The sequence below is a fragment of the Microtus pennsylvanicus genome, chromosome 14 (assembly GCF_037038515.1).
Source record: "Microtus pennsylvanicus isolate mMicPen1 chromosome 14, mMicPen1.hap1, whole genome shotgun sequence".
NCBI classification, from domain to species: Eukaryota; Metazoa; Chordata; class Mammalia; order Rodentia; family Cricetidae; genus Microtus; species Microtus pennsylvanicus.
The window spans coordinates 16,026,799-16,045,570 of NC_134592.1; the positions used below are offsets into that span (position 1 = coordinate 16,026,799).

At 48.8% G+C, this 18,772-nt stretch overlaps 1 protein-coding gene and 1 long non-coding RNA gene across 3 annotated transcripts in view; one reads left to right on the forward strand and one right to left on the reverse strand.

Annotated features, from left to right (window-relative positions):
* The window catches only part of Slc24a4 (solute carrier family 24 member 4), a 143,312-nt gene that overhangs the window by 12,040 nt on the left and 112,500 nt on the right, over window positions 1-18,772 (reverse strand). For both annotated transcript variants that reach the window (XM_075948727.1, XM_075948726.1), the window contains exons 13-14: window positions 6,649-6,815; window positions 654-768 (exon numbers count right to left, since the gene is read on the reverse strand). In XM_075948727.1, the coding sequence (XP_075804842.1) occupies window positions 654-768; window positions 6,649-6,815 (282 nt within the window). The remainder of the gene's footprint in view (window positions 1-653; window positions 769-6,648; window positions 6,816-18,772) is intronic.
* Window positions 11,846-18,772, forward strand: part of LOC142835291 (uncharacterized) — a 50,796-nt gene continuing 43,869 nt past the window's right edge. The window contains exon 1 of the long non-coding RNA XR_012907776.1: window positions 11,846-12,105. This is a non-coding gene — a long non-coding RNA (uncharacterized LOC142835291). The remainder of the gene's footprint in view (window positions 12,106-18,772) is intronic.

The following is an 18,772-nucleotide window of genomic DNA, read 5'->3' on the forward strand; positions in this document are numbered from 1 at the left end:
AGTTACACAAGCATATTGGCTCTAGCATCCCTTTCCCCATCCCTCACCCCTGCCTTCCAGCTACACAAGCCTGTTGGCTTTAGCATCCCCCTCCCCATTGCTTACCCCTGCCTCATAGTTACACAATATTGGCTCTAGCATCCTTCTCCCTACCACTACCCCCTGCTTCCACTGCTTCCAGCTACACAAAGCCTGTCAGCTCTAGCATCCCCCTCCCCACTAGGGCCTGCACAGCTGAGACAAAGGAAGGACTAATGGGTGGATTCTGCGATGCACTTCCATCAATGAGGTTGTCATCCATGGTGGGGTGGGACTTCCTAGCGGTGCAGCTGTTTGGAGATTTCCCATGTTCCTGTAAGTAGCCCCTTGCTCACCCATGCTCTGCAAGTAATCCCAAGCTAGACTTGGATGACAACATTTCGTTAATCTGTCACGGGTGCCCTATGTGGTGTAAACAGAAATTTGCTCATGTCTCCTCAGGAACAGCGACACAACAGGAGTCTCTCCACAAGGGAATCTAATAAATGACAAATTCTAGACACCGTGAGCTGTCTCTGAGCGGGACCTGACAATAGTCCCTCGTAAGAGCCCTAACTCAGCCAGTGGAGACGGGGAGCTTGCCAGGGGTGCAGGCGTTGAGGCTCAGTCCATACCTTGTCTTGCCACAATTAAGCTGGCCATGCAGTCTGGAACACTTGTGCCTGCTGCCAGGAAGGTGATGCCCATGATGACGTCAGGGATCCCGAGAGTGTATCCAATAATAGTCACCTGCAGAAGAGGCCAGGGTCAGAGATTGGGGTGAACTCACAGTGCAGCCCTGGAAACTCTCCTTATCCTGTGTGCTTTAAATTAAATGTGATATTGTTGTAATTAGGAGAAAAACCTTGAACATGGTTTATTTTTAAAGCTTTTATTCTTTTTTTCTGAGACAAGGTTCCGTGTAGCCCAGGCAGGCCTTGAACGTGCTATGTAGCTAAGGGTGACCTTGAATGTTGAGTTTTCCTGCTTCCATCTACCCCCTAAAAGCTGGGCTTACAGGCGCACAGCACCGCACCTGGTTTAAGCAGTGCTGGGGATTGAACTCTGGGCTTTATGCACGCCAGAAAAGCACTCTACTAAGGGAGCCACAGCCTTAGCATCTTAAAAGAAAATTTTAAGACAGAGTCTTACTATGTAGTCTTAGCTAGCCTGGAACTATGCAGACCAGGCTGGCCTCAAACTCAGAAATTCTCCTGTCTCTGCCTCCCCAGCACTGGAATTAAAGGTGAGTACAACCATGCTCAGCAAGGAAATCTTTGCTTGTTTTTTTCCCCTGATCATGTATTAACTGCTTATTGCTTTAAAAACTTTCTTTGAAATGGTTTTTCCTTTTATTTACTTTTTATGTATGAGAGTTTTGCATGCATGTACTACCCAAGGAGGCCAGAAGAAGCATCAGGTCCCCTGCTGGAACTAGAGTTACAGATGGTTGTGAGCTGTCATGTAGGTGATGATAATGGAACCTGGATCCTCTGGAAGAGTAGCCAGTGTTTTTATCCACTGTTTTTATCCATCTCTCCAGCCCCACATTAAACATTTTTATAAAATAAGATGAAAATGACAGTTAACTACCATTTTTTTTAAGAGCCATCAATAACCACTACTAACACATCACATCTGTAGGTGGATCCCAAACTTGGGGACATAGACAATCCCTTGGAGGCTTGTTAGAACCAGACCACCAGGTCTTGCCCCAGAGTCCCAGCCTGAGACCTAACAACTTCCAGGTGATTAATACCCTGAAGCTGCTGGTCTGGGAACCATTTGAAGAGGTCTGTACATCCTTGACCATTCTTTTGGAGTATATGTTAGGAGAAAAGGGAGGTCAGATCATATTATCACTATCCATTTCCTAACTGCTTGTTTCATGTAATAATATTCCACCAATATGTCTCCATGCACAACCACCACCTGAACACATTTTACAACCATGCTTAATTTCACTGTGTGGCCTGTGCATTATAACTCATCCCTCACTAATATTCCGATGGCTTCTTATTGGATCTCTATCGAGGATTTATTGTATTCCAGGCACTCCACAAAAGTATCTTACTCTCTGTCTTAGTCAGGGTTCTATTGCTGTGAAGAGAAACCATGACCATGGAAACTCTTATAAAGAAAAACATTTAATTGTTGTGGCTTACAGTTTCAGACATTGAGTCCATTATTACCATGTGGGACACGGCAGCATGCAGGCAGACATGGTGCTGGAGAAGGAGCTGAGAGTTCTACATCTTGTGCGTGCAACAGGAAGTGGTCTGAGGCACTGGGAGTGGCTTGAGCATAGGAGGCTTCAAAGTCCGCCTCCACAGTGACACTTTCTCTAACAAGGCCTTCTAAAAGTGCCCCTCTCTTTGGGGGCCATTTTCTTCAAATCACTACACTTTCACAATCTTATCTGTTCTATTATTTACTGCCTACTGGTGAGGAGGACACTATTGTTATGACAAATAAGAGCCAGAGAGTTAAGTATCAATGCCCATGGGCACCATGCTTGCAATGGAGCATGTACTCCCAGCCAAATGCTCCAATCTCCTCTTCATCAATGTGTCTGCATGTCAATCTCTGAATTGTCATCTCTTTACTTCCTTAGGAGAAACTCCAAGACACAAACCTGCTGGATCAAAGGCATCTCAAGAAGATCTTGGATGCATAGTCACACAGTTGCCAGCAAATGTCATTTGAGATAATGACACCGGAGAGCTGGCTGGGGCTATTAACAGCAACGTTGGGGCAGCAAGACAGAAAGTCTTAGAGGCATTTGGACCACCCTGGCTGTAGCTTGCCTCTTTTCAGAGACCGTTAGCAGCGGTGTCCTTCAGAACTGATCATATTTCAGCTGTGAAATATGTCAACTTGACACAAGTTAGATTATCAGGAAGGAAGAAACCTCAATTGAGAAAATGTGTCCATCAGATACAGCTGTAGGGCTTTTTCTTAGTTAGCGATTAATAGGCAAGGGCCCAGCCCATTGTGGGTGGTGTCATCCCTGGGCTGGTGGTTCTGTGTTCTATAAGAAAGCAGGCTGATCAAGCCACGAGAAGCAAACCAATAAGCAGCTCCCCTCCATCCTCTGCATCAGCTCCCGCCTACAGGTCCTTGCCTAGTTTGCATTCCTGCCCTGACTTCCTTCAGTGATGAACAGTGATGTGGAAGCATAAGCCAAATAAACCTCTTTCTCCCCAAGTTCCTTCGGTCATACTTTTTCATTATAACAACAGAAATCCTAAGATAACCTCAGAATTACCTGGGAAGATAGTATCAAGGAGGGATTGTCTAGATGAGGTTAGCCTGTGGGCATGGGGGGGGGGCTTGTTTAATTGTGTTAATTGATATGAGAAGCCTGAGCCCACTACGGGTAGCACCATTCCCTGCGCTTGGGTCCTGAACTGTAGAAGAGTGAAGGAAGAACCTAAGCTGAGCCCCAAGCATCCGTGCCTTCACTTCCCTCTCTGTTCTTGAGTGTGCATGTGATAATTAGCAGTCTTAAGTTCCTTTAGGTTGCTTTCTGTCCAGGTATTCTTTTCTACAGTAATGAAACTAGGACAAAGGTTAATGGTTCCAGTCCCAGAAACTGCTGTGTGACTTTGGACAGTCAGGCTCGCTTCTCTGAGCCGAAGCCCTCTCGTGGGCTCACGGCAAAGATGCAATGAGGAAGTGTAATATGAATACCTGGCCAGGACCACATGGTCATGGTGCAATGTTTCCTTCTATTTCAATCATTTGTTTGTATTCTATGGGGACAGGAAAATGAGAGCAATCAGATTTCAAGGTTCTGAGAGCCCCAGACTAAAGAGAGCCAGGCTTCGCCACTATGTGGAGATTACAGAAATAGCCTTGGGAGAAGAACAACAGATGAGTTTGAACACACTGCCCACACTGACAGAGGGTTCAACACCCTACCAGGTGCCCCTGCTCTTGGGTAGGGACAGACAGATAGACACACTTCATTTTATCGGACAGAGGCACAAAGCTAACATGCCCTGGACTTGGAAGGAGGGATCAGGAAAGGGATAAAAGCAGCCTAACTGGTCCATCATCACTGAGTTCACACTGTTGACCAGAGCTGTCTGCACAAGCCACTGTCTGTGACATATGAGTTCTGAATTGGTGACGCTGGTCATCTTAAGGGTAGTAACTGAGCTACCACATGTGGAGCTGATAGAACTGACTCTCCTTAAACCACTGAACTGTGTGGCTAAGAAACAGCAGGGGGAGCAGAAGATGGGCATGATATGTAAGAATGTCCACATACTTCAGAGTCTGAGGGATGGACTTTATTCTACCCTGAACTCAAACCCCAGTGTTCCAAGCCTCCAGATATGCAGGCTTTGAGTGGAAAGCAGAGCCATGTTTCCAGCTTCTCTTTGTTCCTCAGTTTCCCCAACTGTGGTTTCGAAAGAACAGTCCATTTGAAGGTCCCTCTGCTTGACACTGACATTGTTTTTTTTTCTTTTTTCTTTGTTGTTGTTTTGCTTTTTTAAAACTGAGACAGGGTTTCTCTTTGCATCCTTGGCTGCCTTGGAACTTGCTCTGTAGACCAGGCTGGCCTCGAACTCACAGAGATCCTCCTGCCTCTGCCTCCCAAGTGCTAGGGTTAAAGGTGTGCACCTCTGACATTTGCAAGGGTTTCTTCTCAACCCCTCAGAAGTGACAGCCTTAAAGGTAATGGGTCGGGGGTAGCCTGGTGGCTTCACTTCTCTCTGGGGCCTCATGAGGACATAATGGAGGAATCACTGGCCATCAGAGCAGACACACCGTAGAGACCAAGGTGAGCTCAGAGGCACTGTCTTCTTTACAGCCCAAACTGAGGCCATCAACACTCAGGGCCATATACCACAGGCCAGATTGGCCCAGCAGTGTGGCTCCCATGACCCTAGTCAAACCTGGGTTAGGACTCTGGTTTTCAGAACAAAAGCAGGATTTGTAAATGAAGATACTGAAGGTAGGAGTGTTCCATCCAACTGCCACCTAGAGCTCCTTGAACAGTACTGACCCTTTCCGTAAGGAGAGAAGGAAGAATTTCACAAATTCTTTAATTTGACCTTTCTAATCCCCATGCCTACTCAAATGTCACAAAATACTCTATTTTTTTTAACTTGTCATGTTTTGGGTTTATGATTTCGTAAGAAACATCACGATTCCCTTTAAAATGTAAAGACGGGTCTTCTATTCAATTCCATTGGTCGACTTCTCTGTTTTTATGCCAATACCAAGCTGTTTTCAATACTGTAGCTCTAGGCAGTTTGGATGCTCACCTTACTAGACCTAAATGGAGGTGGGTGGTCCTTGGACTTCCCACAGGGCAGGGAACCCTGATTGCTATTTGGGCTGATGAGGGAGGAGGACTTGATTGGGGGAGGGGGAGGGAAATGGGAGGCGGTGGTGGGGAGGAGGCAGAAATCTTTAATAAATAAATAAAAATGTAAAGACGGCTGGTTTTTTTCATTCTACCCCGGGAAAGTAAGAAGTGAGAATCAATTCTTTTAAGGTGTGGCTGCTGTTGTCTTTGAGAATCATCTTTTCTAGGGATGTGGGTAGAAACAATTTCAAGCTCTTTTTCCATACCAACGGAAGAAAACAAGGCCCCCCCCCCCAAACAAACAAAAAAAAAGAAAAAGTTCCACGTGCTGTTTAGGATCCAACATTTGGGCGTTTCACACACAGGGCTTGGAAGAAGGGAAAAGAGATGGTGGCTGGTTGGGGAGCAGGTGTCTAACAATGGGCCAACAGGCTTGAGAGGCAGTGGTGGTCACCCCAACTTCATAGGAGGGCTCACGTTGGGTCAGTGAGTCACTTGCTCAGTTGCAATGATCTTAAGAGAAAGAACTAGGCTTCACTTTGTTCTCTTGGGCAGGTTATGAGTATCAGGAATTTGCCTAGAGTATGCAAGGCCCTGTACAACTTGCCACAATCCATCCTTTCGGCTAACCTGCATCCTTCCTCTAGAGGGCAGGGAAAGAGGCCGTTGGGCTCGCGGAGAACTTCTCCTGGCCCCCCTGTCTCATCAGGCCAGCCCTCCTCACCGTCCCTGATGCTGGCCTCTGCGTGAAGAGGAAAAGGAAATGACTTAATGATGTGCATGCAACTGACAGACAATGCATGGAAGTCCAGCCATATTAGAGCCAAGACCCCTCTTAAGCCCCCTACAGGAAACAGGCGTTTTCCAATTCTATCATTAGCCCCAGCTATTCAGACAATTGTGGGTTCTTCATACCTCAGTTTCTCCACCAGTAAAATGGGGACACTAAAAATATTTATTCCATGGGGGATGTCATGAGGCCAAATGGGGCTTCTATAAAATTGCCCTGTGTGTCTGGCACACAGAAAGGGGTAGCTTTTGACAGAGGGCTTTACATTCCTCTGAGGACCCTAGAAATGAGGGGGCCAGCATGTCCATCCCACCAGAGCTGCCTCTTGTATGTCTCCCTTCCCAATGCTTGTTCCCATCTCAGAGGGAACAATGCATGGTGCCCACTCTCAGGCACACAGCAGGGCACGATGTTAGTACCACTTTCTACTGAGAAAGACACTGAGGTCAGCAAGGCCAATGACATGCCCACAGGGAGAACCGAAGCTTAGGAGAGGCTGGGCGGGGCTGTCACTCACCAGCCACACCATGAGGTAGGAGAACACGGCGATCCACAGTGTGGCCGTAATGAAGGTGACCATGAAGAACTTCTCCCAGCGGGGCTTGCTGCAGTTGGGGATGGTGACACACAGGAGGAAGATGAGGGGCCAGGTGAACACCCACTTAGCTTTGTCGCCTTTGGCCTCTGTGAAGGGGTTGGGGGTGGAACAAGGGGTGGAAGAGAAAGACACTGGGTTACACAATTTCTTATTCATTCCTGGTTTATTGTTTTCAAGTTAAACTTGGTATGACTTCAAGCAACCGGGGCCACGGGATTGTCCTCTATCATATCACCTGGAAGTAGCAGGAGGACTCAGCGCTTGTTGACTGGCCCACTTAGGTCCACTGTAATCCTTACGCTGACCAGACAAGAAAGGTGAGCTAAGCAGGGATGACGCCAGTCCAGGGAGCTGGGAGGGGAAGTGGGACATGAGTTCTGGGATCAGACAGCGGGAGTGATCCCATCAATTCTGCTTGTTCCTTGAGGATAAGGGTCAAATTAGGACAAGGACAACATAGTAACTGGCCTGTGGAGTGCGGCAAGCGGTACTGAGCCCTTTGCATCTTGCTGTCTTCATCTGTTCATAAGAACATTCTCTCTGTCTTGGTGGCTGCAGAAACGGTGTGACAAAGAGTGTGGGAAGCACTAGGCACACGGCCCAGCACACAGGAGGAGGGAGCAGAAGCTGGAAGGCACACCGAGAGTTCGTGTGCAAGACCCCGAAGCTGGTGGAAAGCATCAGTGTGTTTGTGCAAGAAAGGCACATGTTGGGGTCAGCGAGATGGCCCTGTGGGTCAAGGCTCTAGTGACTTATTGCACAACTAACTCCTAAAAACGGTCCTCTAACTCCATACAACACATACATACCTGCACTCACACACGTGTGCACATATGACAAAAACAAAATACTCTCTCTCTCTCTCTCTCTCTCTCTCTCTCTCTCTCTCTCTCTCTCTCACACACACACACACACACACACACACACACATTTCTGTCTGTATTTATTTTGTTTGGGTACATGGGGTGTATGTCCCAGCGCTGGTGTGTACAGGTCAGAGGACAGCTTGCAGAGGCTGGTTCTCTCCTTCTGCCATGTGGGTCTGGGTCATCAGTCCTGACGCCAAGTGCCATTACCCTATGAGCCATCTTATTGGCCCTCAGATATTTTACAAAGTATGCATACTCTCCCTGAGTACCCACAGACAGTTCTCCAGCACGGACTGAGTGTGGGGCTGTAAAACAAGACCCAGTGAGTTTAGGACCGACATCAGGCAGTGTGTGCTTGCGAAACTCAAAGGAATGGAATTAGAACTCAGTATTGGGAGGGAAAATGGGAGATTTGTAAACACGGGGGAGTTACATAGCACAGTCCTAAGCAACTGACATGTCAGAGAAGAAATCACAGGGGAAATTAGGAAATACTGGAAGAAACAGAAAACAAAATGTAAAATGTCAAAACTCACAGGATGCGGTGGAGACAGGCCCAAAGGAAACTTCGAACTGTAAATGCCCATGTAGAAGTGGGAACCACTTAAAACCCAGGACATTATGCTCCTCCCAAGACAAGACAGAGAAGTGAGGACCAAGTTCAAAGAATGCAGAGGAAGGAGTGCCCCTCGGAGGACCCCTGGGGCCTGAGACGAGACAGGCTGGCTAAACTAGAGAACCTGTCTCACAAACGAGGTGGGTGGCTCCTGAGAAAGGAGGCCCAAAATTGACCTCTGACCTCCACACACACATACACTTCCTACACTCATGTGCACCTGTGTGCACATACGAGAGAAAAGGGTTTTGAATGGCCCATTTTCAAAGACACATACAAATGGCCATTAAGCCTATTTTATAATGCCCAACACACAAACTAAAGAAGTACATACATACATGTAATATTCTTTAGTCATTAAGCAAATACAACTAAAATTATTTCATACTCATAACTGTAACTATAGTAAAAAGACAACAAATATTGTCAACGATGTGGAAAAGTACAACCCTCACATACTGGTGGAGCAAACGCAAAATGGATAGGCTCCTTAGAAAGCAGTCTAACAGGTGCCCTACGGAGTTCAACACAGCTGCCTCATGACCCAGGATCTCGCTTTCCCCATACACACCCGAGAGAGATGAAGACAAATGCTTACCGTCGCCCCCAAATGGAAACAACACAACGATAACTCCGGTGAGGAAAGCTGTGGTCTGTAAGGCCAGGGGAAGAACTGAAATACCGAGGCAGGCATGCCTCAGCAGGGAGCAAGTCAGACACAAAAGCCACATAGTGCTAGGCTCCCTCCAGATGAGACGTCCAGAATCAGAAAGGAGCCCAGTGGTCTCCAGGAAGAGAGGCAGCACTGGGGAGTCTTTGCTTGTGGCTGTGTTTGGTGATTTTTTTTAATATAACAAAATATTTTGGAATTAAATACTGATGATGGTCATATTGTTCTCAACACTGAAGGGAAATGTGCCATAAAGGATCTATTTTATGGCATATGAATTATGTCTCAGTTTTTTAAATTGCAGAGCAGGTTGGAGCTCATCGGTTTCAGAGCTGTCTACGTGCACTTTATAATTTCCTAAATAATCATAGTTCAAGTGTGTTTGCTTACAAAAACAAAACAAATCAACAATGACAACAGACTAACCCAAGCTGCCTACAAGGAGCAAAGAGAATGCGGGGAGCTCGAGGTCAGCAAGGCAGCTGGTTATCCAGCCAGATGATGCAATCAGGAAAACATCTGTCTCCTATCTCATTCTAAAGGCAACCCCCCCCCATACTGGGAACCTCCAGCATAAACAGGAGCATGGTTTCTGTCCCATGGTTTGTCCCAGCTTCCAGGCTCCCCTTTTGCCAACTACACCCCGACCCATTTGGGCTGCTGAGGCAGGCTGAGACATTCCAAGGCTCCATATACAGGAGGATTATTCACTTTGGGGAGCTGTGACCTGGCCACCTAAATACCCAAGAACCTCTCTGCAGACAGACACAAAAACAATGGAAGGACACATTTCTTCTTTCATAAACACCAAATCGCACGAGGCATTTGTCCTTTTGCTGGTATGGGCTTTGCATATTGTTTTGACATCTGTCATCATCTTGGTCTCACCCAACAGTCAACCTCATCAACACCCACCACTGGTTTCCTAGGAAACAATCCTCTAGCGGACCCTGTCTCTGCTGCTGTGGTTTCTAACAGTCAGGTGTCACATACTGGTGGATTAGAAAATTCACTTTAGTGGGTGGAAACCAGCATCTCCTTAAAAAGAAACGGAAAATAATGGGGTTACACAGAGTGAAAGCTGAATATCATTCCATGAAACCAGGGTGTGTGTGTTTGTGCGTGCACGCACACACATGTATGTGCATGCATGGGAGTAGATAGGCCAGAGGTCAACCTTGCAGGTCAAACCTGGCTTTTTGTCTGAACTGGGTGCCATTTTCCCCAGGCTTCTTAGCCTTTGAGCCTGTCTCCACTTTCCCAGTATGAGGACTACAAGCACACACTACCAAGAAATAATTTTAAAGGGCTGTGAGGCCACAGGGTGATGGGAAAAATGTCCATGTCCGTCCCTGAAGATCCAACACCGATGGTTCAGCGGTAGCCTTCTTACTTCTACCTCAGTGGTGCTAGAAGCCCCTCCTAGTGCCCAGCCTTTCCCTTCTCATGCACTGCCAGGGCAAACACCATCACAGACTGATGGATATGTCAACACCAAGGACATCTTATTTCTTTCCCTAAATCTCTGATTTCTCTCTTGAAGTAGAACATGGCGATTTAATTATGTGACAGAAACTATTTAAAATGAGCTGTAACGGAACAGATGGCCCGCCACACCAGAGGAACACGAGCACATGTAGTAGCCGATGGAAACCTCACACTCATTTGGATGGCTCACTAATTAGACACCTCAATTAAGGGAGTGGCTAAGTTGTGTGGTCCTGGGGGTGGACTGCACCCCTGGCTGCCGGAGAGATTTTCTTGGGCCCTGGAGCAAAGCATCCAGATGGCTGAGACAGTATCACTGCTTCTCAAACACAGAGCCCCTCCGAAGGATCGTACCCGCCTGCAGGACTGATGCTTTGGAAGGTCTGGATGAAGGGTCTGAGAATTTGCATTTTTTTCAGAAGAGATTGGATCTCCCCTATGTTGTTCAGGGTGGCCTCCAACTTCTGGCTCCTCCTACTCAGCTTGCAGTAGCTGGAGCCACAGGGAGCTGTTACTTAAGATACTTATTTTTGGGCTGGAGAGAGAGCTTGGTAGTTAAGATCACTGGCTGCTCTTCCAGAGGACTCAGGTTTGTTTCTCAGCATCTTCTGATACCTTCTTTTGGCCCTGCCCACCCCCTGCCCACCTCCCCAAGGCTCCTCAGGCTTACTAAGGAAAGCTGAACATTCAAATGAAGGCTCTTCCTCTGAGGGCCTTGCCTTGAGTTCGGAGGCCCTAGAGTAGGTTAATTGTTTGATGAGTGTGAGAAACCCCAAGGGATCATGAGGACTTGCTGGTCCCATCCTGTGCTCTCAGCAGAGTGGGCTCTGGTGCTTACCAGCCGCAGACCTAGCAGCAGGTCCTCCCTTCCCATCGTCTCTACCATTTTCACTGAAGGCAAAAGAGGGCACAGCCAGAGGCAACCACTTACAGACAGGCAGACCTGGGTGCCAGGCCCAGCTGTGGCTCCTATTCACCTACATGGGGCTTTCCTAATCTCAGACTCCTCACTGGGGAAATGGGAATCCACCAGCCCTCCCAGCAGGGCCACTGCCAGAGTCCAAGCATAAATATGAGATGGTTAGTGGGTATAAGGTACCACTACATGTGGGGAAGGACCCTGTTGTGTTGTCCCCCCCTCCCTCAGCCTCACTAGACTCTGTGGGCTCCCCAGGCTCCCCTGCCTCCTCCCTCAGGTCTAGGTTAGCAGTGAAGGTGCTTTATTGCTTCTCCAACTTCACCATGACTGACCCACAGACACCGGGGTACTAAAGTGGCCTTTAGAATCTCTGATGGCAAGTTGTTGAGTCCGTGCCTCCCCACCCCCAGCAGAGGCTGCAAAAAAAAAAAAAAAAGCAAAAGGTATCCTCCTCCTAGTTCTAACTTCCCAGAAGGTTCCTCAATCTGAAAAGCAGAAGCAAGAAGAGGTGGGGGGCCCCCTTTTCTGTGGCTTTGGGTTCATGAGCATGAAGCAGGCTGCAGGGGAGCTGCATTTGCTACAGCACTGGGCACAGCCTGGCAAACTTCTGAACAACCCTCTTCGGGCAAAAGGAGCTGTGTGACCTTTGTTGCCAAACTCACACATCACAGAAAAGGCCTGGGCTCAGGGATACAGTGTCCTGGGTGTCCTGGCCAGTTCTGCTCTGATCTGGCAGACAGGATGCATCTCGGGATTTCCTAGAAAATGGACATGATGCAGGATGGGTTTGCTCCTGGCAGAGATTTCCCTTTGGGTAAGCCATTGACTCAGTTTCCTATTTGGAATATAGTCTAAAAGTTCCCAGTACTTCTTCGAACTTTAACATCCAGAGACTATTTGCTGCTAACCACGGAGAACTACTGCTTTCACTGAAGAAAAACTAGGGAGCCTCCTGTAACGGAGCATGAGGCTCTTCCAGCTCTTTGAACAACCACTTACAGGACTGGAGTCATGGCTCAGTGGTAGATCACTTACCTAGCATGCACAAGGGTATGGGTTTGATCCCAGGCATGGTACACTAATGATAACAAGCAGTTGATAAATTAACTATATTAAAATTACTTAAAGCCAAAAGGTAGAAACAACCCAAACGTCTTTAGGAGTGTGGTATATTCACTACAAGGAAAAGGTACAATACACATTACAGTGTGGGTAAACCCTGAAAACACTATGCTAAGTAGAAGCAGCCTGGAACAAGAGGCTAGACCTCATTTGATTTCATAATTATAAAATATGCGGGCTATAGCTCTCTAAAGAGATGGTAAGTAGGTTAGCTGTTGCCAGTGTTGGGGGGCTGCAATGGTTATACAATTTCTTTAGGGAAATGATGGCAACTCCGCCATAATGACTGTGGGGGTGGTTGTACAGCTTAACAAACCCATGAAAAGGTGTGAATATATCTGGGTAAAGTGGTTGTAGTCAAGAATAAAAGTGCTGGGCCAGGATTTGTTCCTATCAGTCTGTGAGCTGATGCCTCAGGGGTGCACAGAGTGATTGACAGGAGAGGGCAGGAGAGTGACTGGAGGGACAAGTCTGTGACATCACGACTCTGGCTTAGAGGCTGCTCACTGAGTATGAGGTGTCTCTGGTGGCTCCCATGACCAAGGAGGGAGCAAGGCCATTTCCGACAAAAGTTCCAAGAGTCTCTGAGGTCTGGGCAGAGGGAACAGAGGTGGAGCTGTGCACACCTGGGGTCTGGGCAGAGGGAACAGAGGTGGAGCTGTGCACACCTGGGGCCTGGGAAGAGGGAACAGAGGTGGAGCTGTGCACACCTGGGCCTGGGCAGAGGGAACAGAGGTGGAGCTGTGCACACCTGGGCCTGGGCAGAGGGAACAGAGGTGGAGCTGTGCACACCTGGGGTCTGGGCAGAGGGAACAGAGGTGGATCTGTGCACACCTGGGCCTGGGCAGAGGGAACAGAGGTGGAGCTGTGCACACCTGGGGCCTGGGCAGAGGGAACAGAGGTGGAGCTGTGCACACCTGGGGTCTGGGCAGAGGGAACAGAGGTGGAGCTGTGCACACCTGGGGTCTGGGCAGAGGGAACAGAGGTGGAGCTGTGCACACCTGGGGTCTGGGCAGAGGGAACAGAGGTGGAGCTGTGCACACCTGGGCTCTGGGCAGAGGACCCAAAGGCTATCCCAACCAGCACACTATCAGAAGCCCCACCAAGCAGAGGAAGGCGGGGTGTAAAGGTAGAAGCCCTGAGAAATCCTGGGATGTCCTGAACGGCATCTTTTGCTACTTCAGTTGAGAGCTGAAGCCCTAACCCCATAGTGACTGTATTTGGAGTCAGGTCATTTAGGGGGCAATTCAGGTTCAATGAGCTCCTAACGGTGATAAAGCAGGGCCTGATTTAGCAAGTAAAGTACTTTGCCGTGTAAGGATGAGAACCTGAGTTCAAGCTCCAGAATCCACATAAAAGAAAAAGAGAGGCCAGGTGTGGTGTTGTTTTTATCCTTGAACTAGAGAGGTGGAGAGGGGTAGGATCCTGGGGCTCACTGGCCAGCTGAACTGACAAGCCCCCGGGTCAATGAGAGACCCCACCTCCCCCATCTCAAGAAACAAAGTAGGGAGTGACTGAGGAAGACACTTGAGGTTGACCTCTAACCTTCACATGGACACACATAGACACCTGTGAGGTTGACCTCTGACCTTCACATGGACACACATAGACGCATGTGAGATTGACCTCTGACCTTCACATGGACACACATAGACACATGTGAGATTGACCTCTGACCTTCACATGGACACACATAGACACATGTGAAGCTGACCTCTAGCCTTTACATGGACACTCACATAGACACACAGAGTGCTGGAGATGAGATTCTGAATGTTCTCTTTCCAGGTGTATGCACCAAACAGAGGCAGCTGAGCTGCAATGAGCAGCCAGGAGGCCATCCCTGGGTGGGGGGAGCCCAGCCATGCTGCCACCCTGATGGCACACTTCAGGCCTCCAGAACTGTGGGAGGAGAAGTTCTGTTGCCTACAGGGCCCAGGCTGTGGTGTCTGTTTCAGTACCCTGACTAGTACAGAGAGCTAGAGGAATTCTGTTTTGGGCGGCCCCTGGCATGCATCCTGGTAGATGCTAGCTGACCCAGTGGTGGAACAGGAAGGTCCTCCTGGTAGGTACAATATGAAGTGAGAGAGAAAGGTTCCGTTGCAGGGTCAGGAAGGCTCCCATGGACACATAGGGCATTCCAGATCATAACCCAGCTACAGACAACTCACGTCTGAGCTTTTCCCCTGGCCAGGGCTCAGAGTCACTGTCCCACTGATTAGGGTAGAGCAAAGACTATAGACCTTGGCTTCCACAAGAGGCAATGCTGCTCCTTCTCCCTGGGAGACCACACCCTAGCTTCTGGGGGCCCAGGGGCAGGGAGGAGCGGGTAGAGGGGACCAGCATCAATAAGGTGGGCCCAGGCTATAGGGAGGCTTGGGAACTACTACCCTAGCTTTTGGATGGTCAAGGTAGGGCCTCTGCCCCTGTTCTGGACAGCTATAGTGAGGGAAACAGGGCATGTGTGGCCAGCCTTTGGGCTCCCTTAGGCTATAGTGGACAAAGTAGAATTTTCTTGGATCATACATTAAATTCCAGGGATGTCCAACTTAGAGCCCCATGGGCTACCACCACTATTACCACACAGACACATACACATGCACACACACAGACACACACACACATGTATATACACACAGACACAAACACACACACACGCAGAGTTTCTTATTTTTGTGACACCTCAACACAATGCTGTTATCTAAAATATTCATGATTGAGAACTACCCAGTTTAAAAACAAAAGTCTTGATGTTTTAGGTAGACAGATTTTGAGATGGCTGCATTCACAGCTAGCCTGGGTTACATTCAGGTTGAACATACATGATAGAAAACACATCCCGTGGTCATCTCCTCAGATTTGCCAGGCAAGCCTATAAGCTCCTAGGGAACAGTCCCAACTGCAGCCCTAAGGCCAGAACAGAGCCTCATACCTGGCGTGCATTTTCTTCCTTTGACCTTCAAAACTGAGACAAGCCCAGGTCCACAGAGGTTCCCAAGACTGTGACTTTTCTAGAACACTGCCCGTGGTCTAATCAGGGTGGATGGAAGCTGCATACAGCACATGCTATGTGGACGGAGCATGTTGCAGTCCACATGAGTTCTTCGGAGTGCCTACTATGCACTAGACCATGCAAGACCTGATGATATCACCATATGAACTGCTTAGGATACAAGTGCCAGCACCCTACTGTGTGGATGAGGAGTAGGGGGTCAGGGAAGTGAGCAGCTGGCCCAGGGTCAGTGCTGTGGGAGGGCAGGACTGAAATTCAAATCTAGGACCCTGGACTCCAGAGCTTACCCCCAATCCTGCCTGAAATAGCACAAAAGCATCAGCATGGGCATGGCTCGCACCAATCTCTCGAGCCTTGATACAGCCTCATTGTTTCCAAGCTGGTCCCAGGGACAGCTTCTTCCCTTTCCAAAGATCCCAGTCCTTTGTATTCCTAAAGGTGGGGAGAGCAGCAGCCTCATGGACCCCCAAGGGGATATCTCAGAGCTACCACAGGCCCTAGGCCTGTGAAACCAGCAGAGCTGGACTGAAAGGAGGCCAAGGAGGCCCAGAACTGAGGGCCTGGGTGTGGCATTCACTGGCCTCCTCTCACTTCCTGTGAACCTTGACCTCTGCCTTCCCTGTCCACACCTAGAGGGGCAACCACCACCCTGTACTGCTTCCATGGCTACTCTGCCAGGGAGGAGGAAAAGGGGCTATAGTTTCCATGGCAATCCTGTCAACACCTCTGCTACACAAAGGGAGCTTCCCCTGGAAATGGGAAACAGGCTAGATCCTGAGCAGGGAGCCAGCACCAAGGGGAAGCTGAGGAAGCTGTTGTTCTTGGCTAGGTCAAGGCCACACCCAAGGACATCCTGGAACCAAGAAAGAAGGTGGGCCAATTACAGAGGAAGACCAGAGCTCCCCAAAGGGCTCAGGGAGGATTCACAAAGCAGTCACCTAGGAGGCAGCTGGGGGTGTCTCTTGAATTAGTACCATCCTATGTAGTGACCTACCCAGAGACTCCCACAACTATACCTCTGAAGTGGCCTAGATCTGGTTGTAGGGGAGAGGGGCAAGTCCTAGGGGCTGCTCCATTTACTCCGGCCAAATTCAAGGCTGGGAGTCATTCTTCCAAGGGGCTGCCTGACTTTACAGAGTAAGAGCTGACCCTCATGGGTCTCTCTTGTAGGCCCCTGGACATCTTGAGACCAGGAAGTCAATGAAGTGGCCAGTGGGGAGTAGTAGAGGGAAGAACAGAGCTGCCCATACCCACCTCTCAGAGATGGAGACCATGACATAGATGACTAAGGGACCGTCATCACGGGTTTCAGATTGTGCCACACATAGATCACCAAGGGACCATCATCACAGGTTCCAGACTGTGCCACACATAGATCACTAAGGGACCGTCATCACAGGTTTCAGACTGTGCCACACATAGATCACTAAGGGACCGTCATCACAGGTTCTAGACTGTGCCACACATAGATCACTAAGAGACCGTCATCACAGGTTCCAGACTGTGCCACACATAGATCACCAAGGGACCATCATCACAGGTTTCAGACTGTGCCACACATAGATCACTAAGGGACCGTCATCACAGGTTTCAGACTGTGCCACACATAGATCACTAAGGGACCGTCATCACAGGTTTCAGACTGTGCCACACATAGATCACTAAGGGACCGTCATCACAGGTTTCAGACTGTGCCACACATAGATCACCAAGGGATCGTCATCACGGGTTCCAGACTGTGCCACATATAGATCACTAAGGGACCGTCATCACAGGTTCCAGACTGTGCCACACATAGATCACTAAGGGACCGTCATCACAGGTTTCAGACTGTGCCACACATAGATCACTAAGGGACCGTCATCACAGGTTCCAGACTGTGCCACACATAGATCACTAAGGGACCGTCATCACAGGTTCCAGACTGTGCCACACATAGATCACCAAGGGACCATCATCACAGGTTCCAGACTGTGCCACACATAGATCACCAAGGGACCGTCATCACGGGTTCCAGACTGTGCCACACATAGATCACTAAGGGACCGTCACCACAGGTTCTAGACTGTGCCTTTCTTGCTATAGCTCTGCTCCAAACCCCTCCACCCACCTGGCACTGGTCCTTTGGTTACCATAGTTCTGTGTCCTCTGACTTGACCCCATAGACCCTGGAGAGGAATGGGTCTGGTGGTGGGGTGACACAGGGCTTTAAAGGGGTACCCAGGATGTAACCCAGGGCCTGTGTCCCTGTCTCTTATAAACCTAGGGCCCATCCTGGTCTACTGGCCTTGGAGCTGGCTCTGGGAGGATGGACTGTTCTCCTAGGCCCTATGGAAGTCCTATCAGTGTGTCCTAACAGGAACATACTGCGGACCCTGGATCTGGAGAGGACCACTCCTTCTGGCTTTCAGGGTCTCAGATAACTCAGAAACAACTCCTACCAAATTAATGTGACTTTCACCCTGGCCAGCCAAACGGGCTGAACATGCATAGCATATGGTCCCACAGGGATACAGGATGCAGGGATGCATCACCGATGGTCCAGACACCAGTTCCTTTGGGCCATCAGGATGGCAAAGGGAGCCTGGATCCCAGAACTGATCTCAGAGACCTCAGGAAGGGGTCAGATTTCGTTTTGGGGGTAGAAAAGGTGTTTGATCAGGTCTAGCAATTCCTAATCCACCCAAATCCTTGGAATACCCTAAAGAAGCATGAACACATGCACCCTCCAGGCCCTGTTCTGGGCTCAAGGCTAGGCCCTAAATTTGAGAAAGAGACTGGTGTTGCAGAATATTTGTTTACACTGTAAAGATGTGTCTTTGCCAAAATGCTTTCTGATTGGTTTATTGAAGAGCTGAATAGTTAGAAAGGAGGTATGGGCGGGACTTCCAGGAAGAGAGAAAACTCTGGGGAGAAGGCAGAGTCACCAGCCAGACACAGAGGAAGCAGCATGGGCAGTATGGAAAGATGAGTTAACAAACCATGCAACAGAACATAGATTAAAATAAACGGATTAATTTAAGTTATAAGAAATAGTTAAGGCCAGGTTTTCATAATTAATAATAAGTCTCCATGCCATTATTTGTGAGCTGGTGGTCCAAAGAAAAATCCGACTACACCTGGAGCTGAAGTAGGCACATAGCATTGAGACTCTGATCCAGAAAATCCAGGGAAGTCTACGGTTCCAGGAGAGCTTATATCTCCAGACACAGTGCCCAGGGTTCCAGACTGGTGGGCCCAGGCCAGCTACGCAGACGTGGCCGAAGCAGGGCAGGTGCTTAGCGAGTCAGGTGCTAAGCACAGAAGTTTTATCAGAACAATATGAAACTTTGGATTGGAAAGTTCC